Source organism: Coturnix japonica, chromosome 14 (genome assembly GCF_054131305.1).
Source record: "Coturnix japonica strain WE chromosome 14, WE-NBRP24, whole genome shotgun sequence".
Classification (NCBI taxonomy): domain Eukaryota; kingdom Metazoa; phylum Chordata; class Aves; order Galliformes; family Phasianidae; genus Coturnix; species Coturnix japonica.
In genome coordinates, this window is record NC_140676.1 from 17918626 (window position 1) to 17934295 (window position 15670).

General features: G+C 55.2%; 4 protein-coding genes and 1 non-coding gene across 19 annotated transcripts; 3 read left to right on the plus strand and 2 right to left on the minus strand.

Moving 5' to 3' along the window:
• The first annotated feature begins 167 nt into the window (after nucleotides 1–167).
• RPS17 (ribosomal protein S17) lies at nucleotides 168–3222 on the plus strand. The gene is made up of 7 exons (XM_015872709.3): nucleotides 168–177; nucleotides 617–645; nucleotides 2016–2132; nucleotides 2238–2389; nucleotides 2513–2618; nucleotides 2948–3013; nucleotides 3100–3222. Exons 1-7 carry the CDS (start codon nucleotides 168–170, stop codon nucleotides 3178–3180), a joined length of 561 nt encoding a protein of 186 aa, XP_015728195.2. The 3' UTR covers nucleotides 3181–3222.
• LOC116653934 (small nucleolar RNA SNORA71) lies at nucleotides 2668–2799 on the plus strand. The gene has a single exon (XR_004308600.1). It is a non-coding gene; the product is annotated as a small nucleolar RNA SNORA71 (small nucleolar RNA).
• Nucleotides 3223–3476: 254 nt separating the features above from the next.
• On the minus strand, nucleotides 3477–6583 carry TERB2 (telomere repeat binding bouquet formation protein 2). Of its 6 annotated transcripts, XM_032446859.2 has the most exons (8): nucleotides 6419–6583; nucleotides 5973–6054; nucleotides 5237–5382; nucleotides 5010–5071; nucleotides 4597–4685; nucleotides 4413–4504; nucleotides 3794–3986; nucleotides 3477–3719 (listed from the first exon to the last, which is right to left on the minus strand). In XM_032446859.2, the coding sequence occupies exons 1-7, from the start codon at nucleotides 6480–6482 to the stop codon at nucleotides 3820–3822; spliced, it is 702 nt and encodes a 233-aa protein (XP_032302750.1). In that variant the 5' UTR covers nucleotides 6483–6583; the 3' UTR covers nucleotides 3477–3719; nucleotides 3794–3819. The 6 variants fall into 6 exon arrangements, with proteins under 6 accessions (XP_032302750.1, XP_085372147.1, XP_085372148.1 ...); XM_085516021.1 differs by having other exon boundaries at nucleotides 5010–5382; XM_085516022.1 differs by having other exon boundaries at nucleotides 3688–3986; nucleotides 4413–4501; nucleotides 5010–5382.
• A 5-nt stretch (nucleotides 6584–6588) lies between these two features.
• Nucleotides 6589–9209, minus strand: B2M (beta-2-microglobulin). Of its 3 annotated transcripts, none has more exons than XR_014934475.1 (4): nucleotides 9109–9209; nucleotides 8739–9017; nucleotides 8187–8636; nucleotides 6589–7592 (listed from the first exon to the last, which is right to left on the minus strand). XR_014934475.1 is itself a non-coding variant. In XM_015872711.2 (4 exons), exons 1-3 carry the CDS (start codon nucleotides 9167–9169, stop codon nucleotides 8623–8625), a joined length of 354 nt encoding a protein of 117 aa, XP_015728197.1. In that variant the 5' UTR covers nucleotides 9170–9209; the 3' UTR covers nucleotides 6589–7592; nucleotides 8585–8622. The 3 variants fall into 3 exon arrangements, 1 of the variants encoding a protein (XP_015728197.1); XM_015872711.2 differs by having other exon boundaries at nucleotides 8585–8636; XR_014934476.1 differs by having other exon boundaries at nucleotides 6959–7592; nucleotides 8555–8636.
• PATL2 (PAT1 homolog 2) lies at nucleotides 9168–15367 on the plus strand. 8 transcript variants are annotated; one of them, XM_015872704.2, is made up of 19 exons: nucleotides 9428–9548; nucleotides 9663–9765; nucleotides 9908–10203; nucleotides 10431–10499; nucleotides 10582–10647; nucleotides 10734–10901; nucleotides 11077–11160; nucleotides 11566–11720; nucleotides 12034–12117; nucleotides 12199–12337; nucleotides 12487–12607; nucleotides 12680–12777; nucleotides 13067–13111; nucleotides 13262–13395; nucleotides 13644–13830; nucleotides 14170–14310; nucleotides 14391–14488; nucleotides 14564–14713; nucleotides 15102–15367. In XM_015872704.2, exons 1-19 carry the CDS (start codon nucleotides 9525–9527, stop codon nucleotides 15139–15141), a joined length of 2202 nt encoding a protein of 733 aa, XP_015728190.1. In that variant the 5' UTR covers nucleotides 9428–9524; the 3' UTR covers nucleotides 15142–15367. The 8 variants fall into 8 exon arrangements, with proteins under 8 accessions (XP_085372093.1, XP_015728190.1, XP_015728191.1 ...); XM_015872705.2 differs by having other exon boundaries at nucleotides 13644–13803; XM_015872707.2 differs by having other exon boundaries at nucleotides 9469–9556.
• The last annotated feature ends 303 nt before the right edge of the window (nucleotides 15368–15670 follow it).

Here is a 15670-nt window from a genome sequence, read left to right on the forward strand (position 1 = left end):
AGGATTTCTGGATACGAGACTGGACCGGATAAATGATCTCTGAGCTGCTGTATATAGTTTTAAATAGTTTGTTGCACTTAAGGGGGGTTGATAGAGGTTTTTAATCACAAAGTCACAGGACTTACTTTCCTTTTGTAACTAGCTAAAAAAGGGCTGCGTTTTGGCGGATGAATGGAGGTTCGTAGGAGCCCTTTCTCTTAGAGGGGACAAGTACTCTTCCTTTTGTTTCAGAAGCGTATGAAGGAATGGTGCAGTCAACCGAAATGCTGCTGGGATTCGAGAATAGTTTTTTTTTTGTGTTCTTTTTACTTTCCCCTCTATCAGAAGCTGTGTGCCAAAGAACCAGTGTCATAATTTCCTCCCTCTCCTGCTGAGCTGATGTTGCATTGTTGCATATCCCAGCTGCTCTTTGTGGGGTTGTCGTGAAGCTGTGTGTGAAGTCTCTACCTCATTGTAGTATATGCAGGCAAGACTGCACTTTCCTACAGATGCGTGGAGTAAGCTGTGGTGTAGTTTTTGGCACATAATAAACACGTTGCAGCAAAAAAGCCCTCTGTGCTCTCTTCTTTCTGCCCACGTGCACCTCGGGGATGAGCTCTGTGCTCCTGGGTTAAAGCTGTCGTCATCTCCTATGATAAAGATGAGGTAACTCTGGGGGTGATGTGGATACCATCCAGGTATGGGATGTGCAGCTTCAGGCTTTGGGCTGTAGGTTCCAGCTGGAGGTGGCTTCTCAGCAGGCAATTGGCTGCCCCTGAAGGGCCCTACCTGCTCCCCTGGGTTCCTGATACAAGGGAACTACCTGTACCTGATACAAGGGGGCTCCTGGGTTCTTGATACAAGGGAACTACCTATACCTGATAGAAGGGAATAGCCCTCTCCCTGGAGGGGAGGGGGGGGGCTTTGGTTCTGTACATGCATCACCAAACTAATCATGCTTGAGTTTATGGGGCTGGCACAGCCCTGTAGTTTTCCCCAATGCCGGCTACACCTCTGGGCTGCAGGATGGGATGGGATGGGAGCCCTGTGGCTGCGGGGGGGGCTGGGCCGTGTCACAGTCCTTAGTGCCTATGGGAGGCTGGTAGTGCCCAAATGGGACCACGGTTCCACTTGGACTCAAAGCCATTCTGGGCTGTACTGACGCACAGCATTAGGTTCTCGGGTGAACCTAATGAGGTTCAACACAGCCAAGTGCAAGGTTTTGCACTTGGGCTGGAAGAACCCCAGGCACCTGTACAGGCTGGGAGGAGTGGTCCTTGAGAGCAGCTCGGCAGAGAAGGACCTGGGGGTCCTGATGGATGAAAGACTCAACATGAGCCAACAGTGCGCTCTGGCAGCCCGGAAAGCAAATGGGATCCTGGGCTCCATCAGGAGAGGGGTGGTCAGCAGGGATAGGGAGGTGATCGTCCCTCTCTACTCGGCTCTTGTGAGGCCCCATCTGTTGTACCGTGTCCAGGTGTGGAGCCCTCAGTACAAAAAAGACATGGAGATTTTGGAAAGGGTCCAGAGGAGGGACAGGAAGATGATCAGGGGGCTGGAGCACCTCCCCTATGAGGACAGGCTGAGGGAGTTGGGTTTGTTCAGCCTGGAGAAGAGAAGGTTGCGGGGTGACCTCATTGCAGCCTTTCAGTACCTGAAGGGAACTTATTCCCAGGAGGGGAGTAAACTCTTGGAAAGGGCTGATAATAGCAGGACTAGGGGAAATGGTTTGAAGTTAAAAGAGGGAAGATTTAGGTTGGATGTTAGGGGGAAGCTCTTCTCTAGGAGAGTGGTTAGGCCCTGGAACAGGCTGCTCAGGGAGGTTGTGGATGTCCCGTCCTTGGAGGTGTTCAAGGCCAGGTTGGACGGGGCCCTGGGCAACCTGATCTAGTAAAGGTGTATGTTTGGTGGCCCTGCCAGGCAGGGGGTTGGAACTACGTGGTCCTTGAGGTCCCTTCCAGCCCGGCTCGCTCTGTGATTCCGTAGCGCAGTACGGCCTGCAGGGGCCGCCCTCACCGCTCCCTCCGCGCCTCTAGGGCCGTGTTTGTCCTCCACCCCGCCAGGGGGCGCTGTGCGCTCCGCTCGCTTCCGCCGTCCCCTCGCGCTTCCGCTCCTCCTCCGCGTTCTCTTTCTCCGCGGCCGCCGCAGCCATGGTGAGTCCGTCCGCCGCCATCCGCCGCCATCCGCCTCCAGATCCGCTCCCCGCGGGGCCGTAGGGGCGGAGGGCGGTCGGAGACGAGCGATGCGTGTCCCCGCAGGGACGCGTGAGGACGAAGACAGTGAAGAAGGCGGCGCGGGTGATCATCGAGAAGTACTACACCCGGCTGGGGAATGACTTCCACACCAACAAGCGGGTGTGTGAGGAGATCGCCATCATCCCCAGCAAGAAGCTGCGCAATAAGATCGCGGGGTGAGAGCGGGCCGGGCCGGGACCGTGTGTGTCTGTGTGTCTGTCTGTGTAACTGTGTGTCCGTCTGTGTGTCTGTCTGTGTAACTGTGTGTCTATCTGTGTGTCACGCCGCCCATCCCGCAGGTATGTGACCCACCTGATGAAGCGCATCCAGCGCGGCCCAGTCCGCGGTATCTCCATTAAACTACAGGAGGAAGAACGAGAGCGCAGGGATAACTACGTACCCGAGGTACGGCCTCAAGGGAGGGGCTCTAAGGGCTGGATATGGGACTATCCGAACCTGCATTCGAAAGTGATCGTGGTCTGTTGTGTGATCCGGTCATTGATAGTGCAGGGAGAGCGATGTGAAAGCGTTTCCCGTGTTTGGATGGGGCTGTGCCATCCCTTCCGAACCCTGTTGCGTTCAGACATTGGTTTTGTGTTCCTCTTTGTTATCTCTTGTGATGCTGAGAGCTAAAAGCACAAATAATCAGAGCACAAAGCGAACGCTGCTTTTGTGCAGTTCGGTCTGATTATTTGTGCTCTAAAGCTCACCCCTGGTCTCGCTTCCACCCCCAGGTCTCTGCTCTTGATCAGGAGATCATTGAAGTGGACCCAGACACCAAGGAGATGCTGAAGCTGCTGGTGAGTAGCTCATGTCCCCTATGAGGGCTCTGCTTCTTCTCTTAGTGGTGTCTAGGCTCATTGCTGACCCTGAGCTCTATTTCCAGGACTTTGGCAGCCTGTCCAACCTTCAGGTGACGCAGCCCACAGTGGGGATGAACTTCAAAACACCACGAGGCGCTCTCTGAGCAGCTCGTTATGTTGCTTTTACAATAAATGTGGGAAACCAACTCAGCCTGATCGTTCTTTCAAAGCCCACGGAGGGTGTCATCGCTCTGGGTGCTGCATCTGAGGTGTCAGGGTGAGATAAGGGCTCTCAGTCAGTTTCCTTCCCTGCTTATTGCATGATCAGTGTCTGTGCTTGTGTTCAAGCCTATGGTTTATGTGAGCTCTGGACCTGGAGGCCCTGAGCCAAAGGCTGCCCTGACTGCTGGCAGCCACAGGACACGTGTTAAGTACCCCATGCAAATGAAAAGGGAGAGGATTTGCTTTTTGGGGATGCACCTTTATTCATGTTTGCTGTGTAATTTGCTTAGGGAAAAAAGCGTTGACAACAAATGCAGGCAGGTATGTAAAGTATACAGAACTGTCACTGGGATAAAGCAAACACAGGTGGCTTAGAACTTCCTCAAGCACTACAGGGATTTAACTTGGGATTTGCAGCTCAGTAGTACTGGTCTCTAACTAAAACACAGCAAGAAGAAAGGCTGCCCACTGGAATAACAACCTGCAAGAAGAAAATGAAGGCAGCCTTACCTGGGGGCACCCACAGCATGCTGCTAAACAACTGAACTGCCTTACCTGCTGATGGCGTGGGCAGATCTCAGTTAAGGTTTTGCTGAGAACAGCTGCCTGTTACTTGGAATATTGGTTTTCACATCAGGGCGAAGGCTGATGTCACGATGAACGCAGTAGGCAGCGTAACCCACGGTGCCGGGAATGAAGTCGTGGAGCTCTCCCATGTATTTCCTCATGTCACGGGCAGAGGTGTAGCCTGGGGATGGGAAGTACTGCTCTAAAGCCACATTACTCTTGAATTAAAGAGGGGACTATGGGATGTGGGGAATGTTCGGATGCAACCCCAGCTGTGCCCTCAGTTACACTCTGAGAGTTTGTAAGAACTGGGAACATGCATCAGCATCGAGGGGCAGCCCAGGAAGATGGAGCTCCATACCTGCATGGCTCTGCACACACCACACACATCAAAACATGAGCAACACGCAGTGCAGAGCCATCAGGAACAGCAGGGGCAGGAAAACCCAAGGCAGTCTTTTGGGTGAATATTAGCAGGTTTGGGGGCTGGCAGGTAGGTAGAAAGCAATCACTGGGGGTGGTCCCAGCTCCTCCACCATCTGCAGCCATTTCCAGGCTGCCTTCCAGTTATTAAAGGCCATCTTCCACTACCCAAGCTGCACGTTACCTGTCACCATGTTATTGACTGGATATTCCTGAAGTGTGTGGCATGGAACCTCCCCCTGGCTGGATGCTCTTGAGCCCCTTTTTCCTTCACTGCTGTGTTGGGAGGGAATACATGTTACTCTCTGTGCTGGGTATCTTCTAACAGGTGAGGACACTCAAAGTCCCCCTGCCATGGCCATAAATACCTTTCAGACAGGTTCTGTGCATTCTCCCCAGCTCCTCGCTCACACTCCTTGCTCCCTGTCTCTGGTTCATCAGACAGATTTTCTTTGGGCTGTATCAGCACAGAGTTCATTTAAAACTGTGCGCCATTCACAAGAACGTGTTAAAGCCAGCAATACGTTTTGCTTCACGCGTCCTGAGAAATGGCCCCAAGAAGGCAGCACACAGCAGGAGCTGAGTGATTTGGAAAGAGCTGGAGCCCAGGATTCATAGAATTAGAAGGGCCTCCCCAGCCCCACACTGGGCTGCCTGCCCCCAGCCCAAGGCCCCTCGTGACATCATCACCAGTGGGGATGGGGCACCCACAGCTCTGGGCAGGGGCACTAGAGGCTGATACAAGTTGTTACAGCACCTGTGTGGGGTGTTTCTCATGTACCTGTTCCATAAGGGGATCATCCAGCTGCTCCCAAAGAAATCTACCAATCTTTCTCCTGATTTCTGCAATGAGCACAAACAAGTGAGCATAAAAGCATCCCAGCGGCTCACTGAGCAGCACTGCGCCCCAAGCACCGGCGCACTGATAACAAAGGCCCGGGAGGAGCCATAGCTCCCAGCAGAAGGAAATCATCCCTATGGGCAGGGAGGCAGGGCACTGCCCCTCACCTTCCTGCAGTGATGCAGGGGGCAGCACGAAGTGCCCCAGAGGCGCTGGCGGCTGCTTGGCAGCACTGCTGCTCACCCACGCTGAGAGGTAGCGGGAATGGAACACCGTAGCTCTGCCATCCAGGTACTCCAGGCTCTCATGTATTCTGGGAAAGAAAAGGGGCAGTTTCTAAAGGTAAGCGTGACTACAAGCCAAACGGAAGGAGCTGTGGCTCTGATCAGTCTGAATTCAACACCTGTGCTCCGTTATCTCTGTTTTTGTTTTGGGTTTTTTTGTTTGTTTGTTTCTTTGTGGGTTTTATTTTAGCCTGTGGTCATGTCCCTGTTTGCCCCAGGTTGGTGCCAACTTTATTTCAGACCCCAAGCTTTTGTAGCAGCTCAGCCCCATTGCCTCCATTCACTGAGCTACGTGTCCCTTTTCAGCTGGTTCTGCACAGAGGCCTCGCACAGCACTAAGTCTAGGTGAGTTTTAATCTGCTGGTGTGAATGCAGATGGATCTGCTCCTTACTCTGCTTTCCCACAAGCTGCACCAGCAGCTATACAACACCATTCCCACCCCAGGAGAACAGCAGCGTTAAGGCAAGCATTGACATCAGCTGCACTTTTGCTCCCTGTAATCCAGCAGAGCCGCTCCAGCACAGCATCAGTGAGCAACAGCAATGGTGAACCCCAAGTGGGACACTTCCCATGTGTGTGCTGGGCACTGGGGGTGGCACAAGGGGGGTCAGAGCCAACCTGCGGGTATCGGGGTGGGCAGCATCGCTGCTGAAGAGATAGTCAGCGTCCTGCCAGCGGGTCAGCAGCCCTCCACCAGCCACTGCAGGGGGAAGAGCGGGTGAGGATGGAGGGGAATCCCAGTGTCACGCACCCCAGTGAGTCCCTACACACCCACATGTCCCCACAGATCCCACGTCTCCACCCCATAGCATTTCCACCCTGTAACACACACATCGCATCCCCCACACCCCATAGCATCCCCACCCTGTAACACACAGACCCCCCACCCCAACACAGCCCTGTCTGCACACCCCGGCTCCATCCCACACACCCCCTGATGCATCCCCACACATTCCCCACACTCCTACTGTGATCCCTCCACCCCGTTCCATGCCCCCCCCAGCCCAGTGTGTCCCCACACACCCCAAGAGCCCCATGAGCCCCCCTGCACCCCCAGGGCTCACCCCACAGCTGCCGGGGGCCAGGCTGGACGCTGTGTGAGAACCAGGCCTGGCGGCCCTTAAACATGGCGGCGGGAAACTGAGGGGCAGAGGCGGGAAATGCTGTGGGATGGGGGGGCAGAGGGACCCCAGAATGGGAGTGCAGCTTTGCTGCCAGGAATGCTCAGACCAAACCCTTTCAGATGCTTTAATCTGCAGTGAGCTCAGCAGCAATGGTGTGTCTTTGAGTAAAGCGTGGTTTCCAGCAAAGCAGAAAGGCAGAGGTTTGCATACATCACATTGCTCGGCATAGACAGCACAGATATCACAGAGCAGGATACGGAGCGAGGCAGGACTGCAACAACCTCAAGCAAACCGATCTTCATCCATGAAAGCGCTGCAATATATCAGCCCTGTACAGAGCCAAGAACTGCACCCAGCAGGTACCACTGGGCCCAGCAGGATGTTACCTCACTGCTCATAGAAGAAACAGAACACGTGGAGGTGAAAGCAGCTGCCATCCCCTCGGCCCAGCTCTGAGTCCGTGTGCACTGAAAATCATCATTTCATCTCTTCTGGTTTTATTTAGGTAAAACTCATGTACAATTCAGAGCAGTGAAGAGCTCCAACAGATCTAATTGGCAGTGCAGATACTGAGAGCTACGTGCTGAAATACGCCCAGACAGAACTACTGCTTCAAGTCAAAGATGTTTTAACACAAGCTCCAGTAATTGGTTATGGAGAACAGCTGTTGCAGAGTAGGGTTTCACTGATTTATTGCTATTAATTATGTTCCTTTAATGGGGGACACACAAGTTTCAAAGGTGTGAATTTACATTACCAATTTACACAATTCCAATCCCAATCTCCCTTAATCCTAAGCAACAAGTCAGGGCATTTACAGCAGCATCTCTGTATTTGCATAACATTTGTCACATACCTAATGGCTGCGATTCCCCCCTCCCCACCCCAGCACGCTTTTCCTCATATCTTAATCCCTCAGCACTTTAATTCCGCAGTGGAAAAAGGCAGGAACACAGAGCTCAGAGCACCGCTGCTGCCCCTCGGGGAGAGCATCCTGACACAAGGAATTTCGTGGTGAAGATGTTTGCTCTTTGCCGTCCTACCCAGAAGTGTGATGCAAAGAAAGGACAGAAGCTCAGGCTCATTTCAACTTGGAACACAGAATTCTTCAGACCTGCATGGGAGGGAGGAGATTGGTATCAGCCACTGTGCACTGCTCCAACTGTCACTACTTTTAAAGAACCTATTCTCCCAATGCAACCACTTTTTAGCTTTTGAGCCTTTCCCACCCCTACCTATTACAGGCTGCTAAGAGTTCCTTCCTCCTCCTCCACTCACCTCACCCCTATTTTCTCCCATCCCTGAATACCAACAGCCCCCCCAGCCTTTGCAGGAAGAGCTTGGAAGTATTTTGGTAAACAGCAGCAGATAAAGCACTGTGATCCTCCTTCATCTCAAGAAGGAAAGTCCAACAGTTCCCCTCCTGCCCCTCCATAAAGTCCCTGTGACTCATGCCCCATGACTCAACATAAAAACACTGGTTTCCTAAAGGCAGCTGGGAGGACACTTCCCGTAAGGCCTGGAAAAGGCTTGGCTCCCACCATCAATATTTAACCAGCCTTCAGCAGAGTTCTCAGCAAGGCAGTTTCACTTTCAAGCAATTCCTTCAGCTACAATTCCTTCAGCTATCCCACACCTCTGGAGTGTTCTCCATCAGAGGTCAGGCGCCATTTGTGCCCAGTTGACCCCCATCTCCTGCCATGCTCACCATGCCAACCACATCCTGCCTTCTCTGAGGCACAGGGGATTTCCACGAGTGGGAACTTCCAGACCCCACGATGCCATTCTTCTGGCTGGTAGGGACAAAAATCACTGAGATGGGCAGTGACAGCTCATAGTGGTGCCTGGTGGATGAGCCAAAGAGCTCTGCTCTACGGGACTGCTTCATATTGGAAGGAAAAGGAGGGCTCTCGTAGGCTGGGTGTGGGTGAGCGCTGGTTGTAATACTAAGCAGATAGAGCTTCCGAGCAGCTCTGCTAGCTGCTAGGGGGAGCACGAGGAATCTTTTCATTTTACTTATCAATCTTTTCATCTTGTTTGTCGGATCTAAGAGCTATTTAGATGGCGTCCCCTTACCCACAGCACTTTAGGCACTGCGTCACTCACCGCGCTCATCCCGGGCACAGCTTAGTATGCGGGATCTCTCAGTACTCGGGATCTAAGGAGAGAAAGAACCAGTGTCAGTGCCCAGCACGTCGTGTTCAGGGATGGCCCACGGGCCGGCAGCACCGCGGGGAGGAGGAGGATGCAGCAGCCATACCCCACTTGTAGACCAGCGGCTCCTTCAGGGTCTCGTGCTCCACCTTGCACGTGTAGATGGCGTCCTTGCTGGGCGTGAAGTCGACGTGCACCAGGCGCTGGAAGCTCCAGTCGTCGCTGAAGGACATGTCTGAGTACCGGGCGCCCTCCATGGGCACGCCGTCCTTCTGCAGCGTGATGGAGATCTTGGGCGGGTGGAAGCCGGCGGTGAAGCAGTTGAGCTGGTTCTTGGTGCCCACGGAGGCGGGGTAACGGGAGTAGAGCTGCACCTTGGGTGTCACTGCGGGAACGGAGCGGGGCTGAGCTGGGCGGGGAGCGACCCCAAGGGTGGGCTCAGCGCCTCGCACCCCCCGCCCGGCCCCGGCACTCACGGTTGGCCTGTGCCATCCCGAGTAGAGCCACCAGCACGGCCAGCAGCGCCGCCTTCCCCATGGCTCGGCCGTCCGCTCCGCTCCGCGCTTCGACGACGAATGACCCAGCCGCCCGCCCGCCGCTCGCTTACACCCGCCTGTACCGCAGCCAATCGCGGCGCGGAACGCCCGGCGCGTCACCAGTCTCCCGGCAGAGCGGCAGTGTACAGGTTGCCGAGCCGGACCGCAGCAGCGCACTGCGCCTGCGCGCGGCGGGAGCAACGCTTTCGCTTTCCCTTTCTGTTTCTCGGAAGCGGGTGGGGGGGAGGGGGGGGTGCGCATGCGCAGTTGGTCGGTGGGCGGTGCCGTGCGGCGCGGCAGCGCGGGAAACCGTAAAAGGCGTCGGGCGGGACAGGGCGGCCCCGGAGGGGTGTGAGATGGCGGAGGGCGGCCAGGCCGTGGTGAGTGTGTGAGTGTGTGAGTGTGTGAGCCCTGCACACGGCATGGCCGAGCTGCTGCTCTGTGAGCTGCTGACAGCTACTGCTGGCCCTGCTGCCGTGCCCTTCTCCCCGCAGATCCTCGAGGATTACCTGCTGATGGAGGATGCGCCTCTGCTGGAGGAGATGGCCGAGGAGGACGAGGAGCTGGACCTGTACAATGAGATGACGTTCGGGCTGGGTATGGGCGGGGGGAGCCCGGCCTGGGGGAGCACACACACATGGAGGGGGGGGGGGGGGGGTGGATGGAGCTGTGCTGGGGGTGCTGGTGTCTCGTGGTGTCTGTGTGCACTCAATGAGCTTTGCTTTGCTTTGCCTTTAAGACCATAATTCCACTGAGGAGGACGCCACCAAAACCCTGGTGTCTCCAGAGAGGAGCACGGAGCTGCTGGGGACTGAGGAACCTCCGCAAGGAGCAGAGGGACAGCCACCAACAGAGGAGCCAGAGGAGCCACAGGATGAAGGTGGGACGGAGCCAGAGGTTGAGCAGGTGGGATCTGAGGAGGAGGAGGAGGAAGATGAAGAGCAGGGAGCTGAGGAACAGGTGGATGAGGAGGAACCTAATGACCTGGGAGACCCAGCGGTGATGAGAGTTGTGCAGAGCAAGCCCACACTGGAGGTGATGCCTGGTTGGGGTGGGAGGGGACCCTGAATGAAATCCCTGGGGTCCCCCAGTGCCTGAGCAGAGATGATGGCCTGGTTCTGCTGCTCCTTCCTCCATCTGCACACTTTGGGCTGTGTCCTATGGGGGGGGGAACAACAAGGGGTGATTCTAGGAGGGTGCAAAGTCACACCCCTGGTTTTTTTTGCAAAGTGTACATTACTACCTGTCCTCTTTGTTCTCAGAGCCAGGACTCAGCAGTGCTGGACAGCAGAATTGGCTCTGACTGGGCAGAATTTGGCCAAGAGGACATGGTAACTACATCCCCTCTTCATTAGCAGCAGGGGGAGCTGAGTGTCTCCTGCCCCTCCATGTGCTGATCTGTTTGTCTTTCAGCTGGCAATGGACTCTATGGCATGGGGCTCCGGCCCCAGCAGCACCCCACCCCACCACATGCTAGAGGTGTGTTCTTGAGCTGTCCCTGTGTGTTCCTTATGGTGGTGAGCAGTCAAGGCTCCACTTCCTACTTCTGCCATATCCTCCCACAGGACAAAGCCATCCTGCAGGTCCTGGAGAGCCCACCTACTGCTGCTAGCATGGCCCTTGACTTCCTTGGCTCCCCTGTGCAGAGGGGATATGTGGGTTCTCCACGGCACAAGCGCCCTGACTTCAGAGGGGTGTCTCCCAAGTCTTTCTCCCAGCGCTTCCTACACCAGGTACAGGTTTTCAGAGACTCTTGTTTTACCCTTCTTCTACATTATCTGCTCCAGAAGCTATTCCCAATTCTGAGATGCTTCTGCGTCCTATGGGGACCTACTTCCAGGCTGGGATTTGTGGCTGTGGCCACATCACCGGTGCCCAGCTGGTCCCAGTAATATCTTATTTCTGCAGCTACCTCTGCTACCACGCTCCACATCCTCCCCTCGGCCCTTCCCACCACCCCGCAGAGCCTCTCCTTTCTTTACTTCCAACCAGGTAATGGAGTGGGCTGTTGACCACCATTAACCCATGGTACATGTCTTGGAAACATGTATTGGAAACTCCAAACACATCTCAGCATCTCTCCCAAGTGACAGCCTTTGTGGTTCAGTCTCATCCTGGGCATTCTTCTCTATCTTTGATGGGGGTGGTTATAGCTGTTGCTTCTTAAATATGTTTATCCTGATGTTTCTGCACTGGGCCTGTTTGGTAGCATGTTGGAGCACCTTTGATGGACCTGGGCTGCACCAGGCAGCAGTGTGGCACTAGGGTACACTTGCCTTGCCCAAGTATGGGTGCATAGAATGTGGCTTTGGTAGAGCTGAGCCGTCCCTCCAGGTGCCCTTGGATGTGACAACAGGGTGTCCTGCCACACCTGTCTGCTTTTCCCTTCTTTTCCAGTCCTCAGGATACATGTCTCCAGGCCCTTTCAGTCCCATCTCACCCAACGTTGGCACCCCTCCACGACCTTTCTCCATGCACTTCGGCCCAGTGTCTCATTCTCTGGATCCCTCTGTCTTCTTCAGCCCTTCCACCAGTGGGCAGCTCAACCTCAGGTAGCTGGGATGGCGAGTGGGGGGGTCTGTCTGGGGACAGGGGATGGGTGCTGCAGCCCCTAGTAGCTGGTAGCTCTGTAGGGGTGGGTCAGGTGTGAGTGCTGAGCTGTGGTTGTGATGATGAGGAGACATCTGGTCTGGGTATGGTCAGGATGGACAGCATGTCATGGGTATGTCACCATCCATTGTCTGAAGTTCAGGGGAGCCAATGACCCTTGTGGCACTAAGCCAAGACCTGAGTGATGTGCCAGAGATCTGGCAGAGATGCATTGGAGCTGCTGTATCGCCTTCAGTCCTCATTGTCCTTTTGCAGCGTGCCGAGCCACCTCACCCAGCTGCACCCTCAGCACCAGCGCATCCTGACCCAGCGGCAGCAGCAGGGTGGGACAGTGCAGAGGTATGGGGTTTACAGGGGAATTTGGGCTGCCTTAGGGGGGCTTTGAGTGCTCACAGTAGGATGTGGTCTTCCCTGTGACAGTGTTTCCCCCAAGAAGCAGTGGTCCCCTAAAGCTGACCCTTGTGCTGGGCTGATGACCTGCAAGGAGAAGGACTGGGTCATCAAGGTAGAGATGATCCAGCTGCAGAGTGAGAACTTGGATGATGATTATTACTATCAGGTGAGGTCCTGTGGGTCACCCAGCTCCTTAGAACTCTGCATTCACACCATAGGGATCTAGAAGGTGCGGGGGCTTGGGGTGCTGACCCTGTACAGGAATGGGGCAGAGGAACTGGGATGGTCCCATGTTATCCTTCTGGCTGCCTGCAGACCTACTACCACCGGCTGGAGCGCAAGCAGGCAGAGGAAGAGCTGCTGGGTGGGCGCAATAAGCAGGAGCCTCCCAAGCTGGTGACACCATTCATCCAGAAAGTGGAGACCTACAATTCTGGTGAGGAGCTGTTGCTGGGGTTGGGATATGGGGTGTGGGACACGCTCTCACCACACTCCCGCTCTCTTGCAGTGGTGCGCATCGCCGGCTCACTGGGTCAGGTCGCTGTATCCACCTGCTACAGCCCCCGGCGGGCCATTGATGCTGTGCACCATGCCTTGGTGGAGGAGGTAGGTGAAGGAGACACCAGCCTCCAAGCTTCCTTTCAGGTCTCGGAGAAGTTTAGGAAGAGTGATAGGAGCTACCCTGGCTCTTGGTGTTGGATGGGGTACATAGTAGGGCTGGGTGTCACTTTCATGGTGTCAGCAGGGTGGGATGGGACAGCCAGTGGTGGCTATGGTCCCTGTGCAGGGTTGGTCTTTGTCCTGAAGCCACTTTGACCCCAGGGTAGCAGCTGGCCCAGAGCTGGCAGTGGTGTCTTGTGCTGGCTGTAACTGTGCTTTCCTTTCTCTCCTAAAGGCTGCGGGGAGCCACCGGCTTCGAGCGCTGCACAGGATTGAGAGGGTGAGTGGCTGTGGCCCTGCTCTGCGGTGTGCTGGGATGGAGCAGAGGCTTGTTTAAGGAGCTCTGTGGGGGAGGTCTGCCTGTGTGTGTGGGTCTTGAACATCCAGAAGATGCTCCAAGCTGGCCACTTAACCCTTGGCATTTCTGTAGCTGTTCCTGCAGCTGCTGGAGGTGGAGGAGATGCAGCGGAAGATGTCCTGTGCTGCAGAAGAGCAGGAGCACAAGACCCAGGAAGTGGGACGGATCTATCAGGCCCTGAATATCAGAGCCTGCAGCACTGAGGAGTAAGATATTCTGTGGTGTGAAGTAGGGGTGGGCAGCATGTCCTGGTCCTGGCTGTGTTCCCTGTAGTCCTGAGTAATGGGGTTCTGTCCTCTGCCTGTCAGCCTAGTTTGTTGTGCCCCTATCTACAAGCCTTGTCCTCCACTGGAGATGTGTTGTGGGAGTGAGGGAGGTATCAGTTGATCTCCTAGATGGATGGAAGGGCTTCAGGTCTCTCAGGGTTTGTGCCAATTGGAGCCTTCATCCCCAGGGAGGCAGAGGATGAGTTCCTGCAGGTCCTGTGTGTTCGAAAAGGCAAGAAGCTCACAGCACGGCTGCTGCCCCACCTGGCCCCGGAGCAAGCAGAGAAGATCCTGCTGACCATCACCCACCACCTTCCCTTCCTCATGAAGAAGGATGTGCCAGATGAGGCGAGCACCTCCAGCTTGGGGCACGGGGTGCTGGGTTGCTTTCTTCTGTCTCTTTTCCTGGAGCTGGCTATCTTGCTGGGTCTCAGCAAGGCTGGGTGGGTGGTTGGGTTGACATGGGAACAGGTCTATGAAGGGCAGGCTCAGGGCTTTGATTCCCCTGTTGAAGTGGAGAAGGAGGGAGGTTGCTAAGAAGTGTTAAGGTAGTTTTGGTCCCATCTATCCCTAGGATGTGTAGTGTGGCCCCTGCATCACCTCTAATCCCTGAAGGTGGAGTGCAGGGATTTTGGGATAGGACTCGAGGATGGGGATGGGACTGCTGTGAGTCAAGCAGTCTCAGATCCCTGCTCTCCCCTCTGCCCTGCCCAGTCTCTCCCCCTGCTCTACAGCCCTTTGAATGAGGTGGTGGGAAGGATGACCTTCAGCAGGCTCATTGAGGTCCTGCAGGAGATGACCAGGACCCTGCCCGAGTCTGCTGAGCTCCCACTCACTATGGCCTTGAAGAACCAGGTATGTTGATATCCCCACTATGTGAAAGGCACCACAGATGGACGGGCAGCTGTGATGCAATTCCTGGTGCATCCCCACAGTTTGGCATCTCCTTGCTCTACTCCCTGCTGAGCCGTGGTGAGGGACTGTTGTCCTCCGAGATGCCACTGGAACCACACATTGGGGACTTCGAGACATGGTGAGATGGGGCCACATAAGCGTGGCTGGGGTTGGCTAATGAACATGACACTGACTGTCCTCTTGGTGTCCCCAGGACAGACACAGTATTCCTGGTTGCTCGGGAGCTGTCACAAGTGCCCAAGGCTTTGCTGGTGGAACCACTCTTTTTGCCCAGCAACCTCCTCTCGCTCTTCTGCCGCTACCTGGACAAGCAGACTGTTCACCACCTGGAGGCCAAGATGGAGTGAGTACTGCCTGGTGGTGCCCTTTAGAGAGAGGGGATCTGTTGGGACCACATCCCTGGGAGAGGAGTGGTAGAAATGCAAGTCTGCAGCTGACCTCCACTGTGCTGGAGGACAGAAATCCACATAGAGCAGTTTGCCCCCTTGATGGTCCCTAGTGCCATCAGGCTTGCAGGACTTGCTTTGACTTGAGCAGATCTGATGTGCTCTGTATGCATCCCTTTGGGATGAATAAAAGTGGGGACAGAAAGCTGGGGGATCCCTGCTGCAGTCTGGCCGGGCAGGCTCCAGGGCACAGGACCAGGTGGTGGCTGGGCAGGTAGGCTCCTGGTGGCTGCCACCAGTGTGGTGTGACAAACCTGATGCTTCAACCTTGCTCCTTCCCCACAGGTGCTCCCCGCTGCCGTCGGAGGCTCCCATGCCATGCTAGGCCCTGAGAATGGGGCAGGGCTGGATACAAGGACTTTGAGTTTTGAAGCAACCACAACTGGGTGCTGGACACTTTGGGTGAGCCATGTGCTGGCTGGGGATGTGGGTAACTTATTTTGGCCTCACACCCTGCAGCAGGTGTTGAGGCCGCTCTGCACTGGGGCACTGGGGGCACGTGCAGAGGGTGAGTTTGTGTATAGCACTTGAAATAAAGAGATGATGAAGAAGCGCTTGCAGCTCCTGTGGGCAGCCTCTGCTGTGTGCGAGTGACCTGGATCTAATAGAGATATTAGTGGAGCATGGGCTTTAGAGACTCAGGTTGGGGATAGAGAGGATCCAAAAGTGCAGGAAAAACAGGAAAAAACTAGAAGGAAAATAAAGAGGATTGAAGGACAAGGCAATAAAAATGGATGTGGAAGTGTTGGAGGGTCAGAGCTTGCACAGATCTGAGTGGCAGGGAGAAGATGAGTGGAGAATGGGGAAAGGTCTGTGCACAGAGGGGGGGGCTCAGTGGGAGGGGATCTGTGTGT

Coding starts and splice junctions, on each gene's coding strand:
- RPS17 (XM_015872709.3), top strand. Junction 2,390..2,512: donor CTGCGCAATAAGATCGCGGG/GTGAGAGCGGGC, acceptor CCCATCCCGCAG/GTATGTGACCCACCTGATGA. Junction 3,014..3,099: donor AGGAGATGCTGAAGCTGCTG/GTGAGTAGCTCA, acceptor CTCTATTTCCAG/GACTTTGGCAGCCTGTCCAA.
- TERB2 (XM_085516021.1), bottom strand. CDS start 6,482: ATGTTTAAGGGCCGCCAGGCCTGGTTCTCACACAGCGTCCAGCCTGGC. Junction 5,383..5,972: donor GCCCACCCCGATACCCGCAG/GTTGGCTCTGAC, acceptor TTTCTTTCCCAG/AATACATGAGAGCCTGGAGT. Junction 4,686..5,009: donor ATGATCCCCTTATGGAACAG/GTACATGAGAAA, acceptor GTGCTGATACAG/CCCAAAGAAAATCTGTCTGA.
- B2M (XM_015872711.2), bottom strand. CDS start 9,169: ATGGGGAAGGCGGCGCTGCTGGCCGTGCTGGTGGCTCTACTCGGGATG. Junction 9,018..9,108: donor CGGGATGGCACAGGCCAACC/GTGAGTGCCGGG, acceptor CCGTTCCCGCAG/TGACACCCAAGGTGCAGCTC.
- PATL2 (XM_015872701.3), top strand. CDS start 9,591: ATGGCCGAGCTGCTGCTCTGTGAGCTGCTGACAGCTACTGCTGGCCCT. Junction 12,338..12,486: donor ATGATGATTATTACTATCAG/GTGAGGTCCTGT, acceptor GGCTGCCTGCAG/ACCTACTACCACCGGCTGGA. Junction 12,778..13,066: donor ACCATGCCTTGGTGGAGGAG/GTAGGTGAAGGA, acceptor TCTCTCCTAAAG/GCTGCGGGGAGCCACCGGCT.